The 22,872-nt window shown below is 34.8% G+C and overlaps 1 protein-coding gene across 1 annotated transcript; it reads left to right on the forward strand.

Moving 5' to 3' along the window:
* The first annotated feature begins 38 nt into the window (after positions 1-38).
* On the forward strand, positions 39-22,579 carry LOC139971376 (sec1 family domain-containing protein 1-like). The gene is made up of 21 exons (XM_071977748.1): positions 39-113; positions 922-992; positions 1,464-1,552; positions 2,142-2,232; positions 2,591-2,713; positions 3,303-3,390; positions 4,230-4,375; positions 4,982-5,067; positions 5,917-6,016; positions 6,626-6,762; positions 7,874-7,964; positions 8,233-8,306; positions 8,946-9,027; positions 9,203-9,367; positions 9,762-9,841; positions 10,034-10,169; positions 10,894-10,947; positions 11,623-11,675; positions 15,400-15,502; positions 16,213-16,296; positions 17,072-22,579. Exons 1-21 carry the CDS (start codon positions 83-85, stop codon positions 17,099-17,101), a joined length of 1,914 nt encoding a protein of 637 aa, XP_071833849.1. The 5' UTR covers positions 39-82; the 3' UTR covers positions 17,102-22,579.
* The last annotated feature ends 293 nt before the right edge of the window (positions 22,580-22,872 follow it).

A 22,872-nucleotide genomic window follows, 5' to 3' on the forward strand; every position in this document is an offset into this window, starting at 1 on the left:
GTTTACATGTTGTGCATGTGTGAAATAGACTCGATAACTATTTGTTTGCAGCGCCACCGTTACTGATTGTATTAATTTCAAAATGGCCGCCTCCATACGTGAAAAACAGATTGGTGAGTTGGCAATTGCAATCCCTGTCATATTTCAGTTTCTATTCACGTTAGGCAACAATGAGTAAACCCAAACATTGATTTGATTTTAAAACTCATTCATCTACAATAGAAATGTATTTTAATAAACAGACTTATGGTTTCTTACGTTACACATGTTTTGGCTAGTCTTATATTCCTTGGTCCCCATATTGTAACACACTAATGATAGGCTATAGAATAGGCATACGATATTAAAAATATCAGTATCAATTGCTTCTAAGGCAACCATTATTCTGTGCTACTTTAGGCTAAGTTAGGCTAGGAGTTAATGACACAAACTTGGTCGTGGTAAATAACAATGCGTTAAGGTTGTACACAGCAACCAATGATTTAAGTAGCCACAATTATGCTTATTCAGTTATTGCCTAGGCCTTTATTGCAAACAGTGCTTGGCTATGGTGATATTCTTTCTTTTTAGAAATAGGCCTCGTCCTGATGTCATACTCTAAAGATGTGTAAAAATAAGTGGGCCTGAAGTTTCGATCCAAGCAGGATCTTCAGAGGCTGAAGGGACTTTAAAGACTTTAAAGATGGTATTGTCGGGACTAGGAAAGCTAGGGCTACACTAATTTATGCCAAAAGCATAGCTATACAAACAAAATTACAGATAAGGCCTAAGTTACAAGACTAAGAACCATGACATTTTTTTAGAATAAATATTAAATAAAGTGTACTATTTAATGCCCACTGTAGGGACCTAGCCTACCCAATGAATAGAGACAGTTACTTTTACAAATGGTCAAGCCTACTTACAATTCCCTCTTTACAGCTGCCTTGAAACGCATGTTGAATTTGAATGCACCTGTCACCAAAGGATCTTTGAATGAACCATCATGGAAGGTAGGCATAGAATGTGATGTTTGTCATGTACAAATGTAATATGAAATATAGTTGGCCTACTTTGTAACTCACAATGCTGTAGCCCCTTATATTAGTTAATATGATGAGTAGGTCTGTATAGTTTATGACATTCACTTAATGTCATGGATGCAAAATATAGGTACAAACTAAGATCTAATTATAGCCATCATTATGATTATACACGATCTGATCTGTTTAATTGAATTAGGGGCCTTTATGTAAAAATTATAGTATGGATCATACTGTATAAGGAGGTACAGTAAGCCTACAAGACAAAGATGATGTGTCAGTGTAGAGTGTGCTGAAAAAGTTGTTTGAGTAAAAAAAAATTCTTTGATTAATTTGATTAAATCCCCTAAACTATGTTACTTGCTTCCTTTGTTGCATATTTAAACCACAAGACACCATGCAGGTTAATGATAGATGATAATTTCTTTCCACACTTCACAGATTTTGGTATACGATCGATTTGGTCAAGACATCATCTCTCCTCTGCTGTCTGTCCGAGAATTGAGAGATATGGGAGTTACTCTCCATTTGTAAGACTTTGTTGTTTTAATGCTTCACACATGACTATTGTCTAAAGTTTTATTGAATAGTGCAGGGTTGAATAATTACAAATTGCTGCAAACATATTTTGTGCATAATGAGATGTTTTCTTAAATCATTTAGGTATCCATCTATGTAAATCTTAAAAGTTTAGGTATAGACATCTTTCAACAGATCTATGTAGCCTTGAATTGTGGATACATTTTGATATCTCACAAGTCTGATTAATAATTACCAAATGTTTTCAGAATCCTTATTCAGGACAAAATGTTTAACGGTAGTCTGAGGCTGGTATTTCATTGAAACATTTACTTTCTACCTTTTACTATTTTTTCTGTTTCATTTCTTGATGAATGTCTTTAAAGATTGCATTCAAAAAAGAATATGTTTAGGTCTGGCAAATGGCATCACTTTCCAAGGCACCGTGGCAACTTTTGTCCTCGCCTATTTACCTTTTGTGTTCAATAGATGAGGTAGGGAGGTGGTGGGGGCTGTTATTGTTGTTGAAATTAAAGCCCTGTTGTTGGCATCAAGTAGTTCATGTTTTATCACAAAGTTGTTTGTTGTTGTTATTAACAGACTATTGCACTCTGATAGACAGACAATCCCAGACGTTCCAGCAGTTTACTTTGTTTTGCCATCAGAAGAAAATGTGCAAAGGATATGTCAGGTAAATATTGACAGCTGAAAACAACTTCCTTAATATCACTTGATGTTTTATTATGTTCAACAGAGCTCACAAAGATGATGGTTGCACATCAACAATGCATCATCGTAAGGGATGCCAGTACATTGATGTTCTCATTTCTTCATGTTGGGGTTGGGGGAGGTCATTGATTTTACATGAAATGTGACCCTTTGAGGAGCCTTAAATGATGTAGAAATATGTCAGTTGTAAATTGGTGTCCCATATTGCACGTTAACACTAAACTAACCCCTCTAAACATGTTTAAATATATATATATATATGTACAATAATATGTTTGCCTTCTTTCGTTAACTTTTGGAATATCTATTTCCATCTCCAGGATTGTCAAAACCAACTGTACGAGAGCTATTACTTAAACTTCATATCTGCAATATCAAGACAAAGACTAGAAGACTTAGCCAGTGTTGCAATCTCAGCTAATGCTATCAGTCAAGTCTCAAAGGTATCATAATGAATACTCATTTCATTTACCCAAAACAAAACTCCATTTCATTGTTGTTTACAATTGTATTCAATTTGTATTAAACAATGGAAATGTTCAGCACTTCTTACTTCAGTCATTCAGTCAGGGGATCACTTTGCTTAGACTCCAGCGTACAACAGACCCCTCTTTAAGTGTGTCCGAAATCTTTCATTCTACGTTGAGTATAATTCGTCATGGAATCTCTATCACAAATTTGGTAAACCTGATTTGCAATTTCATGGAATCTTGACAAATTTGACGAAATTTTTAAGTTGTTTTTGTGTGATTTATAAATACCATACACTATTATTCATTACAATTTTTGCATGCATGTTTATGCGAAAGCTTAGACATATTAATTGTGATGTTATGAGTTCCCTGAAAAGCAGATCAGTTAAACCAATTGGGGAATGGAGGTGGGGGGGTGGGGAGAGTGGGGGCACTATTCCGTAGGTGGATCCAGAGTATTTGTCGTCTGGTTTCTTGCTTTGTCTGCATTGCAACAATGTTTTCTTTTAAGCCATGTTTCTAAGCATTGCTTGAATTTATTGTGTATTATTCCCTGTAGGTCTTTGACCAGTACCTTAACTTCATATCCTTAGAAGATTACTTTTTCATGGTCAGGCATCAGAACAGACATGAAATTTCTTACTACGGTGAGTTAAACAAAATATTAACAAGTTCTGCAAGTTTTAATCCGCTCATACATTGAAGTGTTTGCATATGCATTAGAAGTGATTGCATATGCATTAGAAAGAAGTTAATAGTTAGCCTTTACTTAAAGTGACACGTGAAGCAGAATGTGAAGTGATCCTAAAAGGCAGAAATTCAAATCATGTAGTGCCGTCGAGAGCTAAACTGTATACTGTTGAAGGATAACAAAAAATAAAGTGGTGCATTATTTTGATCCCTTGCTCTGTAGGTCCTAAGAATTGTGAAGTTTCAGTGTTTGACGATTCCTGTAATGTTAGAGTAATTTGGGTCAGAGCTGCCTGTTCATATATAGTTTTTGGAAAATTTTGAAAGTTTTATGTTAACCTGTTTTTGTAAAAATATCAGTTGAAATGGAAAACTAAAGTCTATCAGAGAAAATATGTAGAGAGTAGTGACTATAGCTTGTGTTCTTTCAATCATGTTCTTGACAGGAACTGTATAAAGTCATGGCTGGTAGTCTTTACAACATGGTCTCGGAGTCTTCCAGTAGGAAGAGACATTTGAAAATACCAACTCATCATAGAGAATTAATTCCCATGCATGGTTGATATCAACAGTGTTAGTTGGTTGAATATTTCAAAGTTTGTTTTCTCTGCATCACTTTCATCCCATCTATTTGTGGTAGATTTGTTTATAACTTTTTTTTTTATGATATTCAAAAACATAGACTCTTGTCAATTCTGTATGCACATAGTGTGATAGGCTGCTTTATAGAATACAATTGACGATTAAAATGTTGCTGTTTTAAAGTTGTGTCGTATTCTACCCTCGTCCTTCCCAGCCATCAACCGAGGAGATGTAAAAGATACAGACATGGACTCCATCATGGACACTATTGTTAACAGCCTTTTCTCCTTTATGGTTACCATGGGTACCGTGCCTATCATTCGCTGTCCAAGAGGCAATGCAGCTGAAATGGTAGCAGAGGTGTGTAAACAATTGCTCCCTCCCCCCCCCCCCTCCCTCCTAATACGCAGAGCGGAAGTAGTAGCCCTCAAGCAGTTATTTGGCACCTGCAAAATTATTACTCTATTAATACAAGATATCTTAGGAACTCATGTACAGTAGTCAATTTGGTTTAGTTCTAATAAACCATGTATCTCTTTCCATGCAGTTTCACTGAGCTGATTAACACAGGCGGAATTTCATAGGTGGAGAGCTTCACAATAGCTTGAATGTATCCAAAAAATTACTCAGTGTTTGAAATTTTGTATCAAAATGAATTAAGAAAGTCAATGGAGGACAAACAAGAATATTTGTTGATATGTCAGATTTTGCTTCCTTTCTCAAAGTCTGGTTTATTCGTATCATAATTATTGTTATTTTCATTATGCATGGCTTAAAACAGTATATTGAATTATTTTCACATGCTGATATAATTCAATATATATAATTCACATTTTTGGATGATAAAGAACATTATTTTGATAATGAATGAAATGTCTTGATTTGGTGGCAAGGTGAACGCTACCAACAAGATGGTTGATAATTCTTTCACAATAACCATTGTTTTCTTTTGCATCTATCGCACAGAAACTGGACAAGAAATTAAGAGAAAATTTACGAGACGCACGCAGCAGTCTGTTTACGTCGGATTCTTTACAAGCAGGCCAGTTCAGGTGAGAGAGAGAGAATGAAATCTTGTTAGAATAAATGAAAAGCTATTACAAGAGGATTCTGCTGGTATTCTAAACAAGTATTCAAAGATCAAGTGACTTTGTACGTTGAGTAGACTAATGCGGTTAAGTTTTGGAGTACCAACTGCTTGTGGTCTTACGGCAACATTGTTCACTTGGTCTAAACAGCAACCCCAAAGGAAAGTAGTCCAAATTTCCTGCAAATTTCCTGTTGGTCAAAATTGTCTTTGTAAGCGGGGCTAGTTCAGGTTAGATGCAGACAATTGTAGGACTTAAAGTATGTACTGTTCTCATAATAAGAACTGTTCGAGATTAGTTGAGCTGTTCACATGATCATGCAACATTGAGTAGAATTATTTACCCAGGGTCTAGAATATACCTCATATGGACATTTTGAGTGCTAGTTCACTTGTTCCTAAGCAACATCAATTATAATCTATTGGCCCTATATGTGGAAGTGGTTCTCAGCTGTGTAGGACCCAAAATATAAAGGGTCTCTTCTTGAAAAGGAGAGGTGGGGGGGGGAGGGAGGGGGTCATGCAACTGTCCAATCATGTTTGTGGTTCGTCAATTAATAAACTCTGCAATAATAAGCCATGCAAGGTAAGCAAGACAAAGGACTAATTAAATACCTAGAGGATAATAATGTTGAATTCAACATGTAGAAACAAACAGACTGTTAATCTTCAGGTAAGCATCCAAACAACTAAGGTAAATTATCTTTGGTTGCTGGTGCACTCTAGAGTTAATACTTCCGAGTGAGGGATCTAGTAAATGATCGATTCAGTATCATGACATCATCACTTTCTTATCTTGTTTTATTTTTGACAGCTTCCAACGTCCACTCTTGGTCATCATTGACCGTAATATAGACATGACCACACCCTTCCATCATACCTGGACGTACCAGGCCCTCGCCCATGATGTGCTAGTGAGTCATAACTACTTTAAATTTTACAATTTTCATAAGAAGGTTGTCAGTCCAAAACGAAATAGATGGCATTTTGTTTGCACCGGAATAGGTCAGAGAGATGAAATTCTGGTGGTGAAAATTAACCTGCGTAGGATATAATCTTGGTTTACAAAGTCAAACCAAAGATAGTTAAATTGTGTCCATTGTACATAAAATATTGTTTTAAACTTCATCGTAATTTTCATTTGCCTTTCCTATCAAAGTTTTCATGTCGTATCTTTCTTTACATTATCTTTGCACTTGTAATACAGGCTTCCAAAGCTGTTGATTTTCACCTTAAGAAGTATGAATATCTGTTCTAACTACTTATTGACTGATGTAGAATTAACTGATGAAACAGTTCACAATAACAAGAATTAACTGCCTAATGGTCAAACAATCTTTCCATACCTGTAACAAGAGAGCACATTTTTGTCTTGTTCCTTTTTTACTATTATGATAACCCCACATTGGACCCCCCACCTCCCCCTGGTTGTCCATGTCTGAGAGTGATTGTTGCATGTAATGTAAAGAAATATGTAGTTGTGTTTCAGCCTGTAAATTACAATCACTTATTGTTTCCCTCAGGACTTGAATTTAAACAGGGTTGTAGTAGAAGAAAAATTAGACAAAGGAAATCCTGCCACGGGTCAACCACCTCGAATAAAAAGGAAAAACTATGATCTTGCATCAACTGATAAGTTTTGGCAAGGACAGAAGGGCAAGTAAGTACTTTCTATGATACTTGCATGAATTAATTGGCCTCCTGCCATCTGGGTGTCACTAATTAAACTAATTATTATCTAAAGTGTGCACTAATTTTTTCAAAGTTGAAGTTTCAGCCTAGATCTGTGTAGTTAAATCTCACAGTTACTTGTAGCAGCAGTCAGGGTTCATTCAACTTCAAACAATTGGGTTAAGAGGCGTAAACGATGTTGACAGTAGCAATTCAGAAGCCGTGTACAGAAATATTGAAGATATAAAATGAGAACACAAACAAGAACATTGATTATATCAAATAGGAACACACACAGAACATTGATGATATCAAATGAGAACACACACAGAATATTGATGATATCAAATGAGAACACAAACAAGAACATTGATGATATCAAATGTGAAAAAAAACACAGAACATTGATGTTATCAAATGGGAACACCCACAGAACATTGATAGTATCAAATGGGAACACACAGATCATTGATGATATCAAATGAGAACACAAACAAGAACATTGATGATATCAAATGGGAACACAAACAAGAACATTGATGATATCAAATGGGAACACACACTGAACATTGATGATATCAAATGGGAACACACACAGGACATTGATAATATCAAATGGGAACACACACAGAACATTGATGGTATTAAATGGGAACACACACAGAACATTGATGATATCAAATGGGATCAGACATAGAACATTGATGACATCAAATGGGAACACACACAGAACATTGATGATATCAAATGGGAAAAAACACAGAACATTGATGATATCAAATGGGATCTTACACAGAACATTGATGATATTAAATGGGAAAAAACACAGAACATTGATGATATCAAATGGGATCACACACAGAACATTGATGATATCAAATGGGAACACACACAGAACATTGATGATATCAAATGGGAACACACACAGAACATTGATGATATCAAATGGGAACACACATAGAACATTGATGATATCACATGGGAACACACACAGAATATTGATGATATCAAGTGGGAACACACACACAAGATCTGTAAGAGCACTTGGTTAATATTTATGCGATGGCAGTGTTTTTAAATAAAATTTGTTTTTCTTTCAGTCCATTTCCAGAGGTAGCAGAGGCTGTGCAGGAGGAGTTAGAGACCTACCGAGCATCAGAGGATGAAGTGAAGAAACTCAAACAGGACATGGTACGTAGAAAACAGGAATTGTTAGTAAAGGCGTTACTGCTTGGGTTAAGAAGAGGATGTGGAGGAGTATTGGGGAAGGGGCAGAGGTTTGGGAAAGAAAAACTGCCATTTGACTGATAGGTAGGGTGTTTATTTCAATGAGTTTGTCCCTGTAAAGAAGCGATATATTTAGTGCGCAAATTGGTTGCATGAATTAAACCATTGTCGTGCTTCTAGAATTAAACTGACTATGTAGATGTTTAATCGTTACTTTTTGTCAATATCTTAGGGTCTGGAAGGAGAAGATGAATCGGCAATCAGCATGCTCTCAGATAACACTGCCAAGCTCACCTCTGCTGTAAGGTACGTTCCTGGTATGAGCACAAACCAAAGTCTGTTTACAGTTTAGTCCTAGTGTTTTGTTTTGTTGTTTTGTTAACATCACTATGTTTCTGGTGTGTAAATATTAAAGTGTTTAAAACAAAAGAGAGTGGCTAGTTATGCAGTATAATTAGTTGTTCTGTCACATAAGAAACAAGTCTATAAAGTGTACTGAAAATTGAGAATTATACAATGAAATAGTCTACGGTAATACTGCTTGGAGGTGAGTGGTTGGGTTGCACAGTCATAACAAGAGTCGTTGCGCTCATGTTGCTTCTTTGAACATGTTCGTTAATCTTCCGACAACTGTCTGTCTGCACATTACATTGACCACCTGGCTTTTAAGATTCCTCTCCACTGCTCTCACCCCTTTTCCCAATTCCAGGATTAGCAGCAAAGACCAACGAGTGATTCAACCCCAATAAAATAATTTCAATGGATTTTTGAGACTCGATATTAGTAATGTGGAGACACATTCAAGTTTATTTTATGTTAAAAACAAAGTTAAAATGTTAAACAACTGGTCGCAGAGTTTGTCTTTGATATACCAATCTTTTCATTTGCAGTGTGAATTACATTCTTCGTATTGATACTGTTTACTTCATTCCGTTTTTTGCTCAGTTCTTTACCGGAGCTTTTGGAGAAGAAGAGGTTGATAGATCTACACACCAATGTAGCTACTGCCCTGCTAGAAGAGATAAAGGTAACAACACTTTGTATATTAATGAAGCGAAGAGTGTGTGTCGGTGTGAGGTGCAAACGAGTGTCAAGTAATTGCAACTTTTGCTCGATGTATCAATGGTAACATATCAGACATTTTCAGTACAGCAGATTTTGGCCACATTCTTAACATCTTTTTTTTTTTTTTCAATCCTTAGGGTAGAAAGTTAGATATGTATTTTGAAATGGAAGAGAAGTTAATGAGCAAGCAGACACAGGACCGATCCATCTTAGATGTGATTCAGGATCCAGAGGCGGGCAGACCAACGGATAAACTCAGACTCTTCATCATTCATTATATCTGTACTCCGTCAATGACAGACGTGAGTCAATTTTTCCACGTTATTTCTCCGTTATTCTCCATTTAAATCGTTCTTTTTGCTTGCATGCAGTTACATTGTTTCATAACTTTTGTGTTACCGAGCTGTTTGTCTGCAGCTGCTTCAGTTATTAGTTATATCAATTTTCATCTGTAATATTGCTTCTTAATTTGAGATTTATCCCCAGAGAGGTTAGATTAGTATCACTTGATGTTTTCATATTTTCATTTTCATGTTTTTGTGTTACCAAGCTATTTGTTTGCAGCTGCTTCAGTTATTAGTTATATCATTTTTATCTGTAGTATTGTTTCTAAATTTGAGATTTATACCCAGAGAGGTTAGATTAGTATCACTTGATGTTTTCATATTTTCCTTTTCATGTTTTTATTATTCACAGGCTGAGTTTGATCAATATGCTATGGCCTTACAGACAGCTGGATGTAATCTGGCAGCCCTGCAGTACATTAAGCAGTGGAAGTAAGTATATAGTAATGGATACGTTATCAAGTTTAGAGTTAATAAGGTGCAGGGAAAAAAAAAAAGTTCAGGAAAATGGTGGCATTTACATCTGTCATGGAGTAAAAATTTGAGTTGTCCCAATATTCTATTATTAAATTATAAAAATATGGATTCTAATTTCTTTGAATTATGATTATTTTTGTTTTATAGAGCATTTGCCAAATTGTCATCTCCTAATCAGTATGGAGGAGGAGGAACCAAAACAGTTGGAATGTTCTCAAAGCTCATGAGCACTGGATCCCAATTTGTAATGGAAGGTGTGAAGAACTTTGTAGTTAAGAAACATGTAAGTGTTCTATGGTTTCTATTGCAACAAGCTCTCATTTCTATTCAGTATTGCATCCCAGAATGCAATGTAAAATGGTCAAGTGGCTATACGAGTGCAAATACGTGAAGGAGTTTTTTGTAGTGTTTAATAATCAGTTCAGATTTATCCAAACTGGTACACGAAAGTTAATTACTATTTATCCCCTGGAAGTTTTGAATAAAAAAGTGTCACCTTCAAGTAGAGGGAGGAAATATCACGAAAAAGTTGCAGAGGTTGTAGGTTTTTACTTGAATGGCAAATTTTTTACTGTTCCTCATCTTGGACAAATCCAACGTTTCCACTCAGAAATGGTCACGGACTACTGGTGAGAAGTGAATTCTCCTCCTCCCCTCCCCCTCCTCCCATCCCCCTCCTCCTCTTCCTCCTCCTCTCTGTTTAGCAGAGAATGCAGCCATCACATTCACTTATGGTTGCCGACTAGCTGCTTAAGATAAGGGTGACTGTCATCTCTCGTTTCCTAATCAGCTGACCATTTAAGGGCTTGAAAGAGAATTCGAACAAGGGTCATGTGTAATGGTGATGACCTTAACCCTTAACAGTAAAACATAGCAGTGTAGGTTGTTGGTGGCTTGAGCCGGCTATATCCTTGATACTAGATACAATAATCCCAAATGTGTTGTATGTATAAGAAACATAAAATATACTTTCCTTCCTGAGCTGTTCATATTATTCGTACCTACAGAATCTTCCAGTCACTCGGGTAGTAGATGCCCTGATGGAATTGAAGTCAGACCAGGTAACTTGATCAATATCTATATCCGTGCTCGTAAATATACAAGAACTGAACACAAAGCTAAGTTTCGAAATTGCATTTTACGGAATGGATAAACCTGTAAATATATAAAAGTTGTTTAAGTTGTAAAAGTGAAAAGTGAAATTTTTTGAAAATTTATCAGGCATCTATTGAAAAATTGTGTATTTCTAACAGTAACTAGTACAGGATCAATTTGTGTACTTATAGCATTGTTGTCTAACCAATCCACATATATACGTCTTCGGTACTAATGTGATAGGAACGATGTATCAATCTAACCCCGGAAAATATTTAACAATTTACCCAAAATGTGAAATTTAAAAGTAGTTCCCTTTATGCCTAACACATACAAAACATTAACGTTTATGGTCATTAAGCTAGGCATTGAAGTATCTACTTTCATTTATTGACATTTCTTCAGCATTTTATTACTTTTTAATCTTTGGACAAAGTTAAGTGACTTAACTGATGCATATGTAAAACAAATGTATGTTTAAGATGATAATGACCTTTATGCCATATTTTGTGTTGCATTCATTTTTGGATGGAGTGCTGTTACCATGGCAAACAGATGTGTGAGATTTAAGGTACACTATGTATGTGTTCTTAGTAGCTATTTGTAACATGTCTGTCTGTTTGCATCTCTGTTTATTGCAGGAAACTGATGAATACAGATACTTTGACCCTAAACTACTAAGGTCAACAGACAGGTAAGCTATCGGTAGATTGATGTACAAATCATGCTGCAGAGCCCTACATAGAAGCATAGGCAGGAGTACAAGGTGCAACAACTTGCACCGATATGTGATCATAAAATCATCTTCAAATATATCAGAAAATTCGAAAGACCCTGAAATTTTATCAATCATTATCTGTCTGTCAATCACATCTTACTTACATTTAATCTATTTCTCTTCAGACTAGAACATTGTATTTTTGAATTGTATTGTGTTTCATTGCATTGTATTACATTGTATTGCTTTGTATTGTGTTGCATTGCTTGCATTGTATTGTATTATATTTTATTTGGTTGTGTTGTGTTGCAATGCATTGTATTACATTGCATTGTATTACATTGTATTGTATTTCATTGTATTGTATTACTTTGCATTGTATTACATTACATTGTATTGTATTACATTGTATTGTATTACATTACATTGTATTGTATTACTTTGCATTGTATTACATTACATTGTATTGTATTACATAACATTGTATTGTATTACTTTGCATTGTATTACATTACATTGTATTGTATTACTTTGCATTGTATTACATTACATTGTATTGTATTACATTGTATTGTATTACATTACATTGTATTGTATTACTTTGCATTGTATTACATTACATTTGTATATTTATTTGTTTCATCACAATTTACAGTGTGACGGGAAGTCTCCTATAAAGCCTGTAAGGCTTAACAAAGTAGGAGACTCCCCAAAAAGAAAAAGAAAGAAAAACTTAAGAATAGAAAAAGAAAAGTTAATAGTAGCATCTACAATGATGAAATAATCGAATTGACTTTACTTGAAATTAATAATGTTAATAAGCAATCCTAACAATCTTTATAATGATCTTAATCGCAAACACACACAAGAATAAATCCATCAATAGTGAGAAATAATTACAGTTTGGAGATTCCTTTTGAATACAGAGTAAGAAGGCTTATTCTTAACATTATCCTGGAGATTATTCCACGTTTTTATAGCACGAATACGAGGGTTAAAAGAACTTAAAGTACTTCGTTGGGATAAAACATGGGCGTTATTACAAAGGCGTGTTTGATGGTTGTGGATTAGTCTATTGCTATATATAAAATCTTTAAAAGCCTCGGGTAGCAATCCATTCCATGCTTTATATGCAAATGTTGCAAGCTGGACTCTTATAATATCATTTAGTTTTAATAAATTTAATCTTTTGTATAATGGGGTAGTATGATCACGTGGTGCAGCATGTGATATATGGCGGATAGCTCTCTTCTGGAGGACACATAGGTGATTAAGATTTGTAGAATAGGTTCCTGACCAAATAGTCGTGCAATAAGTTAATTGGGGTAAAATCAGAGTTATATACAGTGTTCTGAGTATATTTGGAGGTAAATGATGTTTTAATTTGCATATAATACCAGTGTTTCTAGCCACTCTGTTACAGACTGCTGATATGTGATCACGCCACGAAAGTTTATTGTCTATGTGTACACCCAAGAACTTAGTAGTGTTAACCCGATTAATAATTTTATCATTCATGGTAATATTGTGATCCCATCTGAATGAGTGACTAGCATTAAACACCATATAATTAGTTTTTTCTATATTAAGAGATAATTTGTTTGCTGCAAACCAGCTGGAAAATTTAGTTAGTTCAGTAGAAACAGTTTTATGTGATGAGAGTAGATTTTGGGAATCGAAGAAAATATTTGTGTCGTCGGCAAATAATATTGTTTTAGCAATATCGGAGACATTAACGATATCATTGACATAAATTATAAATAGTAATGGACCTAGTATAGAACCCTGAGGAACTCCGCAAGCGATTTTAGCAAGTTCAGATTTAGAATTTTTATATAAAGTGTACTGGTATCTATTTGAAAGATAACTATCTAGCCAATTTAGGGTTGTTCCTCTGATACCATAAAAAAATAATTTACTTAGTAATATTTTGTGATCGATGGTGTCAAAGGCTTTGGATAGGTCGAGAAATACGCCTACACAGGTATTATTCTTATCAAGACTATTATAAATATTGTTGACTGCATCTGCTAAAGCTAATTCTGTAGAATGGTCAGGACGAAATCCGTACTGCTCGTTATTAAGAACATTATATTTACATAGAAAACTGTATATACGATTAAACATTAATCGTTCAATGATTTTTGAAAAGACTGACAATAAAGATATAGGGCGGTAATTCTCAAAATGACTGGGGTCTCCTTTTTTAAAGATTGGTTTTACCTTTGCTATTTTAAGCTTATCCGGAAAAATGCCGGTGTTAAAAGAAATATTGCAGAGATGAGTTAAAGGCTTTACAATGTATGGGATAACTTGTTTGATAATACCTGGCTTAAAGTCATCATAGCCTGCTGCTTTGTTTGGTTTCACATTTGTGTGAGCAACTTTTAAAACTTCTTCTACTGTTACTGGATATGTAAATATGGAATGGCATACCTTGTCATTATTATGTAAAAAATGGTCCGCTTTTAGTTTAATATTAATCTTACTAGCGAGGTTATAACCAAGATTTACAAAGTATTTGTTAAAGTTGCTAGCGATGTCATTATCATTGCTAATTTCGCAATCATCATTTTTAAATGTTGCTGGATATGATGAGTCTTTACCGTTTTTATTGAGAATTTCATTAATTGTACTCCAAGTACTGTTTACGTTGTTTCTACTCTGCTTGAATTTATCATAAAAGTATAATCGTTTGGAATATCGTATAACATGGTTTAATTTATTACGGTACATTTTGTAAATAGACTTAGTATGTTCAGTCGGATTCTTCAAATAACGTCTAAATAATATGTTCTTCCTTTTGATTGATTTTAAAATGCCCTTAGTGATCCAGGGATGTTTTTTAGTACGTTTCTTTTTTGGATTGAACACTTGAGTAGGAAAGCAATTATTATACGTAGTATTGAAATAATAGTAAAATGTATTATAAGCAATATTAACATCTGGTTCGTTTAGGACATTGTCCCACGTAGTTTTCCCAATTTCAGAAGTGAAACTTTTTATATTATTATCACTGTAATTACGTGCATAGATGGGATTATTTTGTCGGCGATTAGTCTCGAGGGCATTGACAAACACTGGAAAGTGATCAGTGATATCAGTTACAAAAATACCTGATGAAAGTTTAGAATTACTATTGGTTATAATATTGTCAATCAAAGTTGAAGAGGTACTGTTCACTCTGGTTGGTCTTGATATTGTTGGATAAAAACCATTTGAGTAAAGGTTATTTAGAAACTCTGGTGATTTGTTTTTATCTAACAAATCAATATTAAAATCCCCCATAATGTAGGAAGTACAGTTTAGCTGATTAATGGTAGTACAAATATTTTGCATGTTATAATAAAATTGTTCTAAAGAACCATTTGGAGGTCTATAAACAATACCAATAATTATTTTCTCTTTAGAATTTGGCAAGTTTGCCTCAATAAATAAGGATTCAATGATATCGTTGAATGTTGATAGATCTGGTTGGTGTTTAAAGTTTAAACCATTGTGCACATATAAGCAGACACCGCCACCCCTTCTATTAACACATTGCATTGTATTACATTGTATTGTATTACATTGTATTGTATTATTGCATTGTATGTATTATATGTATTTTATGTGATTGTGTTGCATTGCCATGCCTTGTCTTGCGTTGCATTGTATTGTATTCTCCAATTTTGATGGTTGCTTCAATTTTACTCTTCAGTTCAACAATACCAAGGAGCAAGACACCATTCCAAGAGGCCATTGTCTTTGTCGTTGGAGGTGGAAACTACATAGAATACCAGAACCTGATGGATTATTTAAAGGTATATAACAGAAAAGGAAACATATAAATTTTTATTTAATATTATAAACTTGACATAACTTTACTTAAGTTGTCATCTCAGGTGATGTTCTTAAATGTCTGTTGCTTTTACAATATAGATGCCTTAAATATGGAGAGGAAAATAATTGTGCTCCTTGAAGGCAAAGTAAACAAATGAGCTCATTAGCTTAGGTTTAATGTTAACATTTATTCATTCTTAATGCTGTGTTTTAGGTTTTGTTAATGTTATTGATGAATGGAGGAACAGTGAAGGATGAAATCAGATGACATTGTATTATTTTTTTAATCATTTTATAGTAAACATTAACTGTGGAAATAAATTGCTTTTGTGCTAATCAAATGAGTGGTAAATGAGCAACAATTTCTATTTTAAACAAACTCTGCAAACAGTGTAAAAATGTAACATGCAATTGTAATTGTTGATTCATATTTTACTAAGGCAGTTATGCTGGAAGTCCTCTTTTGGAAAAGTTAAGTGCCATCATAGGATTATGAAACAAATGAAAAGAAAAAGAAAGAAAGAATGAAGCAAAAAACAAAAGAAAAAAAAATCAGTCAAGATTTTGATGCATGAATGGAAAATGTTTAATATTACGTTTGGTAAATATCATTCTGTTTTGTATTATCATTCGTTATGACCAGTGCTGCTCATTATTCTGTATTTATTCTGTATTTTTTTTCCCTTCAAAGGGTAAAACATCTTACGGAGGTGCTCCCAAGAGGATTACATACGGCTGTAGTGAAATCTTCAATGCTGAACAGTTTCTAGAGCAGGTTTGTGATATTAGCTGCAATTCGAAATATCCATCGTTTATTTTAGTAACAAGCTATTCATAATTTGAATTTTTTTACTGTATTTTAAGATGTTTCTCTAATTATTATGACTTGATGATGATTGACAACTTGCACACAGAGTGTAAATTATGCAAATTAGTCATTGCCTATCTACATCCTTAAAGAGAGAGTGTTGCAGTCCTAGCCTGCATGTTGATATTTTGCTGTGAGACTTGAAAGCCCCTTCTTTGAAGTGTTAAAACTCTTGTGGTTTATTAAACTATCAACAAAATAAACCTATTTTTATCTCTCTAAGGTATTTATATGGTGCGAGAATTTATGTGGTAAACACAATCACCTGAGGTAGGATTGTGGGAAATCTAATAGAGATTCCATCTCCATCAGGACTATTTTTAGTCGGGTGAAGTCAACAATGTACACACCTACAGCCTTCTTTATGAGTCTCCTAGACATGTTTTCTATGTATGTGTATGTATGTATTTTAGATCCTCCTGCAAGCAGGAACTCGCGAAGAAGCCATCATTGGCTTATCAAAGCCGCCAGCTGACCGAAGTCAGTCTCTTACATTCATATTTAACGTCCTTGATTCTGAATTGTTAATTGTCAACAACTCTGTAACTCGACGACATACATTAATCTGGGAGTGACTCGAACCGGGGACCTTATGATTGAAAGGCACCGGCGTTAACCACTGAGTTAACACTCCTAGCTAACACTTCTGATACTAGTCTGCCTGTTTCTTTCTACTCTGCAGCTCTCACTGCTTGGGGAACAGATGCATTGATTTCACACACAGAAAAGGGTTCCTGTCTGCAACATAACCTTAGTACTCGGTAAAAACGCAGCTGTGAGCGGCCTCTATTCCCTTCCCTCCATGAATCGAGGGCTGTGTAAGCTGCTTCAAAAACGAGATTCATAACATTGACGACGTAACATGCTACTGTCGATTTAAAGTGAGAGAAGGGGTGTGAACTCTATTTACTTGTATTTATTAAAAGTTAATAAAAAAGTGAAAAATTTGTAAGATATCGTAAATGATTGAGGAATGTACTCCTAAAGACTGAATACAGCAGGAGAGGGAAGCTTCTAGTGTTTTGCTTTCTTTTCTTATTCGAAGTGGTTTTTATTTCCGTTATGAGAGATGTACCAGCTCACTTGACTGTACAAAAGAATGTGATTGTATGGAATGTTAATTGGAATCATTCAAGGCAGATTAGCCAGTATAGATGTTTCTTCTTTTCACACTTATGGGACTGCACTAGGCATCCTACACTGCACTTAGGGCACAACTACCTTTACAGGGCATAACAGACTGTACTAGACATACAGTAGTAAACTGTACGGTGCACAACAACAGAGCCTTCATTAGAGACAAATGACTGTACTAGGAATAATAGACTGAACTAGACATAACAGACTGTACTAGACATACAGTAGTAAACTGTATGGTGCACAACAACAGAGCCTTCATTAGGGACAAACGACTGTACTAGGAATAATAGACTGAACTAGACATAACAGACTGTGCTAGGCATAGCAGACTGAACTAGGCATATCAGACTGCACTAAGCATAACAGACTGCACTAAGCATGACAGACTGAACTAGACATAGTAAACTGTACTGTGCACAACAACAGAGCCTTCATTAGAGACAAACAACTGTACTAGGAATAATAGACTGAACTAGACATAACAGACTGTGCTAGGCATATTAGACTGCAATAGGAATTACAAACAAAACTATGTATCCTATGAACACAACTACCTCCCACAGGGCATAGCAGACTGCACAGCTATAACAGACTGCACAAGCCTTACAGGACTGCATAAGGCATAGCGAACTGTATTATGCACAATAAATAGTCTTCATTAGAGACCAAAGAATGCACTAGGCATAACAGACTGTACTAGACAGTAGACTGAACTAGGCATAACAGACTACTAGGCATAACATACTGCACTAGGCATAACATACTGTACTAGGGATAACAGGCTGTACTAGACAGTAGACTGTACTATGCATAACAAACTGTACTATATATAACAGACTGCACTAGACAGTAGACTGAACTAGGCATAACAGACTGTACTAGGCATAACAGACTGTACTATGCATAGCAGACTACACTGTGAGAGAGTATACTGTTATAAGATGTTATTTTGGTGTTCAGGTTCTGTCATGTTTTTGTGTTTTCCCTTCAGTTTGATCTAAAATGTGATATCTTGTTTAAGACAAGAAGTTGCAATGTGCTGGTTTGTCCAGTTCCTGGAAGTGACAACCATTGCTACTGTAATAACTAGACTTCCTGATATAAGGTAAAGGATTTTGTATTAGTAGCTCTAGGTGGGGGGGGGGGGGGCACAGCTGCTTTATCATCATGAGACATTGCCATGTACTTATTCTTGTGTATTAAGGTATAGATTTCCCTTATAAAAGTAGCAGTTGTTGTGAACTTCCTATAGGAAGTATTCCTTGTCATGTAGTATAAGATTCCTTGATAATTTAATTCTAGTTGGAAAGTTCAACATGTATGAAGATTGTAGTCCTTAGGGTTAAGCAAACTGTTAAGAGCACCCTTGTATCATTCTCTTGCAGTATTCATTCTATCGTGATGAATATTTAATCTACTTCTAAAACTAAATACATAGAACACAGAGAAAGTAAAAACAAACACATTGCTTTGGCATATGTCATCATAGCCAGCCATGGTGTTGAGATATAATATTTTGAAACATTCATAAACTGGACGTTGCCAAGATAAGTATCATCCATCGACATGGTTGTTATTTTCCAAGGTTATGCAGTCAGGGGCGTCGGAGCCGGTACGGCAGGTCCAGCGAACGCCGGACCAATATTCACGGTGCAAAAAAAAAAAAAAAAAGTAGGACTAAGAAAAAAAAATGGCAAAAAATAATCTGGGAGGTATATTTTTCAATAATTTTCAATAATGATGACGGCCAGTAGGCTAAATGTGACTACTCTGGCAGGTCTTGTTTTCAAGCTCGGGAAGTGCCATTTCCTGCAATCTGGGAGGCATTTTTGCAAAATTTTCTCCATTACGCTACGCGCCAACCATGGTGGCGCGTAGCGTAGTTTTACACTAACCGTCCCCCTGATAATTATGATAGATGGCCACACTCTGATCTGCCGTACCAATCCCGAATAGCTTCCGATGCCCCTGGCAGTCATTTCATTTTTTCGATGAAAGCTTATAAAGTTGATTTTGTAGTTTATGTATTATATCACAGCTCTCATTGCACACTGCATTCTTCTAGATCATATTTAATATTGACCTCTCAAAAAAGTTATACCAACTATGAAGGTTTGTAAGTGACCTAATTTTCAAGAAGTCACAAGCTCTGTAATATATGCACTAGAAACTCAACCCTGTGATACCTTCCACGTTAGGTCACTGGAATATATGGGGGGGGGGGAGGTGGGGGTTGGAATATATTATATATTGCTGATATTATTTAGTTTAGTTGAAATAAATTACCTTAAAGATATTCAAATTGTTTAATTATAGTGTATATTCTACAAGATCAACCCGATGAACGCCTAAGAAAGCAAGTGGGAGGCTCCCAATGAAGATTTCAAGAAATGTTCATTTGATTTGACCTTTGTACCTTCCCCTTGCCTATAAATATGGTATACTCACATTTAAAAAAAAACTAAGAATGCTACAATTTTTTTATGTAATTAAATAAATGCAAACTAGATTATGGCCTGAAGTGTTTTGGTGGCTATCAGTTACTGTCTAATAAGTGAACTATGAATTTTTAATATATTTATGTCATGATATGCTTATCCCAAATTACTCTTTTCAGTTTTATCTTGCAACTTTTAGAGCCGTTGGGTGTTTTTGTGACGTAAATGCTACTAGTATACACTTGAACAAAAAAATATATATATTACAAAAATGAAAAATGTGTGTGTAATATTTGGTATGTACAACACAATTGACATTTAAAACATCTTCAAAAACTGTTGAACAGTTTGAGCAGACTCTATCTTGTATCTTGTAAGGCATGCAATACTTTCATTGCAGATTCAAACAGTCAAGCCTTGTATGAATGAAGGAAGAAAAAAGGTGATAGTTTTCATTATCATGAACAGATTCAGGTTAAAGTACTAGTGTATACCATCTTATTGTTTTTTCTTCAATGCGAGAAGAAATATATGATGAGGTCACAGCTTTGGTATTCAACAAATTGCCTTTGTTTATTGAATATATCTGCTGAGAAATTGTTGTAATATAATATCAGTTTTGAAAACACAACCACAGTTGATCAATTAAGGTATCTGTCCTGTAGAAAAGCAAAAAAGGCAAAGAAATTTGGGTAGAAGCGGATTGTAATCAGCCACCCTATTATATACGGTGTTTGCTGTACTACTCGCTGGGACTATTTAGCCATTAGTTGGTAGAATTTCTATGTCAACATTTCTTTGCCAAAGGGGTGCCATTCAGAAACCACAGTACCTTGCAGAACTTTATTTCATTGTCTTTCTGTCCTTTGTTTTGTGATTAATCCTTTATATATCCCTAATTTGGTTCTTTTGTGTATTTTGGGTAGTTGGGGATGAGGGGAGGGGGGGGGGAGGTGGTTGAAGGATGGAGAGAAGACCCTTTATTGTTATTCTTTAATGTTGTTCTGTTACTTTCAGTTAAATTGCACTTGTCTGATTACTGAAGCACATACTATCAGCTAATATAAGACGGTCCATTAAAACATTTCCTTTTTTGCCAGAAGAGTAAAGTTTCTGTGGTGTTTGTTTCAGTAAGTGTATGTAACACATTTGTACTAAATTATCTGCATGAATAACATATGAAAGTCTTAAATACATGGTGATAAACAAACTTCTGTGAATCCAGAACAATTATTTTTTGTTTGTTTTAATATGCACAACACTGCTCTTTATCTTGAGAGAGCTTCATTCTTTCCCTTTAACCGTAATTTGAGTTTCCATTTCATCTCGTTCATGTGCTAAAAGACCAAGGGTTACTGTTCTGTTACACTATGAACATGACCAATCAGTAATTTTACAAACTACTCGCATTCTCCCTGAATCTTGTAGACAAATTATCCAGCCATAGATGGTAGCACTATAGATCTAAGTCTGTGGTAGCAGCCAAGTAACTCTATTCCATAGAGTTATTGTCTAGGGCTGAACAAAACAAACCTAGATTCGTTTGGAAACGGTCATTTCAAACTATCAGTATTTCTTCAGCTATAAAACATTCATAAAGAATAAAGAAGTCAAACATTTTTTTATGCTCACGTCTTGGAGCTATTACACACTCTTGTAATATTATCGTTACAGAGAAGAAAACAGTGATAAAAATCTCGGATAAAGACATCAAACAAAATTGATTCTGAACTATGTATTGCTCTTGCTTTTCTTAGCTCTTTAATGAATCACTTGGCATCGACTGTATTTGACTTTATACAACATAACTGAAGGACAATATGCTCAATTAATCTTTTCAAATAATATTTAACACTCTCCACCATTTTATCCACTCTACTATGAAAGATTCTTTAAAAATATAATTCTCTCACCCGATACTATTTTGACTTTACATATAAATCCATGTACCGCTCTATCTATCTCTCTCTTTCTCCACAAAAAATTTCGATGAAAACTCTTACTTAAAACTCAAAGCTACCATTGCTTTGCAAAATATTCCATCTTTCAGAATATCACAAAACACATTTTGGATTTGTTGCAAACACTACTTGTCAATTGTTATGGATTTTCTTGCCCAACTGCATGTAATTTCGCTGGTACGTATTTGATTATTATCATGATTATTTAAAATTTATTATTTCTTTGATACTTCAAATTTCAAAGTAACACACTTAAATTAAATTTTGCTGGTAACTGATATCAGTACAAACTCTATGAGGCAGTGCTGCCTTACAAATTATCTTTATGCAGTAAATCACAAGTTTTACTGTAGTTAGGGAAGGCAGCCTGCATAGTTACCTATCTTAATGTCAATCCTGTGGACTTCAGTACAGACAAAACCATAAAGTGTTTTGTGTTTACTACAGTGGGTATTAAACCCTTGCTTGTGGCATACGATAGCATATAGCTTTATGGGAGCACGCTACTAGATAAGTCCCTTGGGTTTCCTTGGAATGCTTCCTTTCACAATTTAACCTTGTTGCTTATATAGTTTGCCACTTATTTCAGCTTCTCTGCATTTTTTTTAAAATTTAAATTGTGAAGAAACAAATAAATGGACTGAACTGAATTGAATAAAACAGTGATACTTACAGTATGTTTGATATCAAGGCTACAGTATATGATAGCATATAACAGTGTTACTTAGAGTATGCTTGATATCAATGCTATATCATAGCATATGACAGTGTTACTTGGAGTATGCTTAATATCAAGGCTATAACATAGCATATAACAGTGTTACTTAGAGTGTACTTGATATCAAGGCTACATGATAACTTATAACAGTGTTACTTAGAGTATACTTGATATCAATGCTATATCATAGCATATAAAAGTGTTTGATATCAAGGCTTCTGTACAC

The sequence above is a fragment of the Apostichopus japonicus genome, chromosome 8, assembly GCF_037975245.1.
Source record: "Apostichopus japonicus isolate 1M-3 chromosome 8, ASM3797524v1, whole genome shotgun sequence".
Classification (NCBI taxonomy): Eukaryota; Metazoa; Echinodermata; class Holothuroidea; order Aspidochirotida; family Stichopodidae; genus Apostichopus; species Apostichopus japonicus.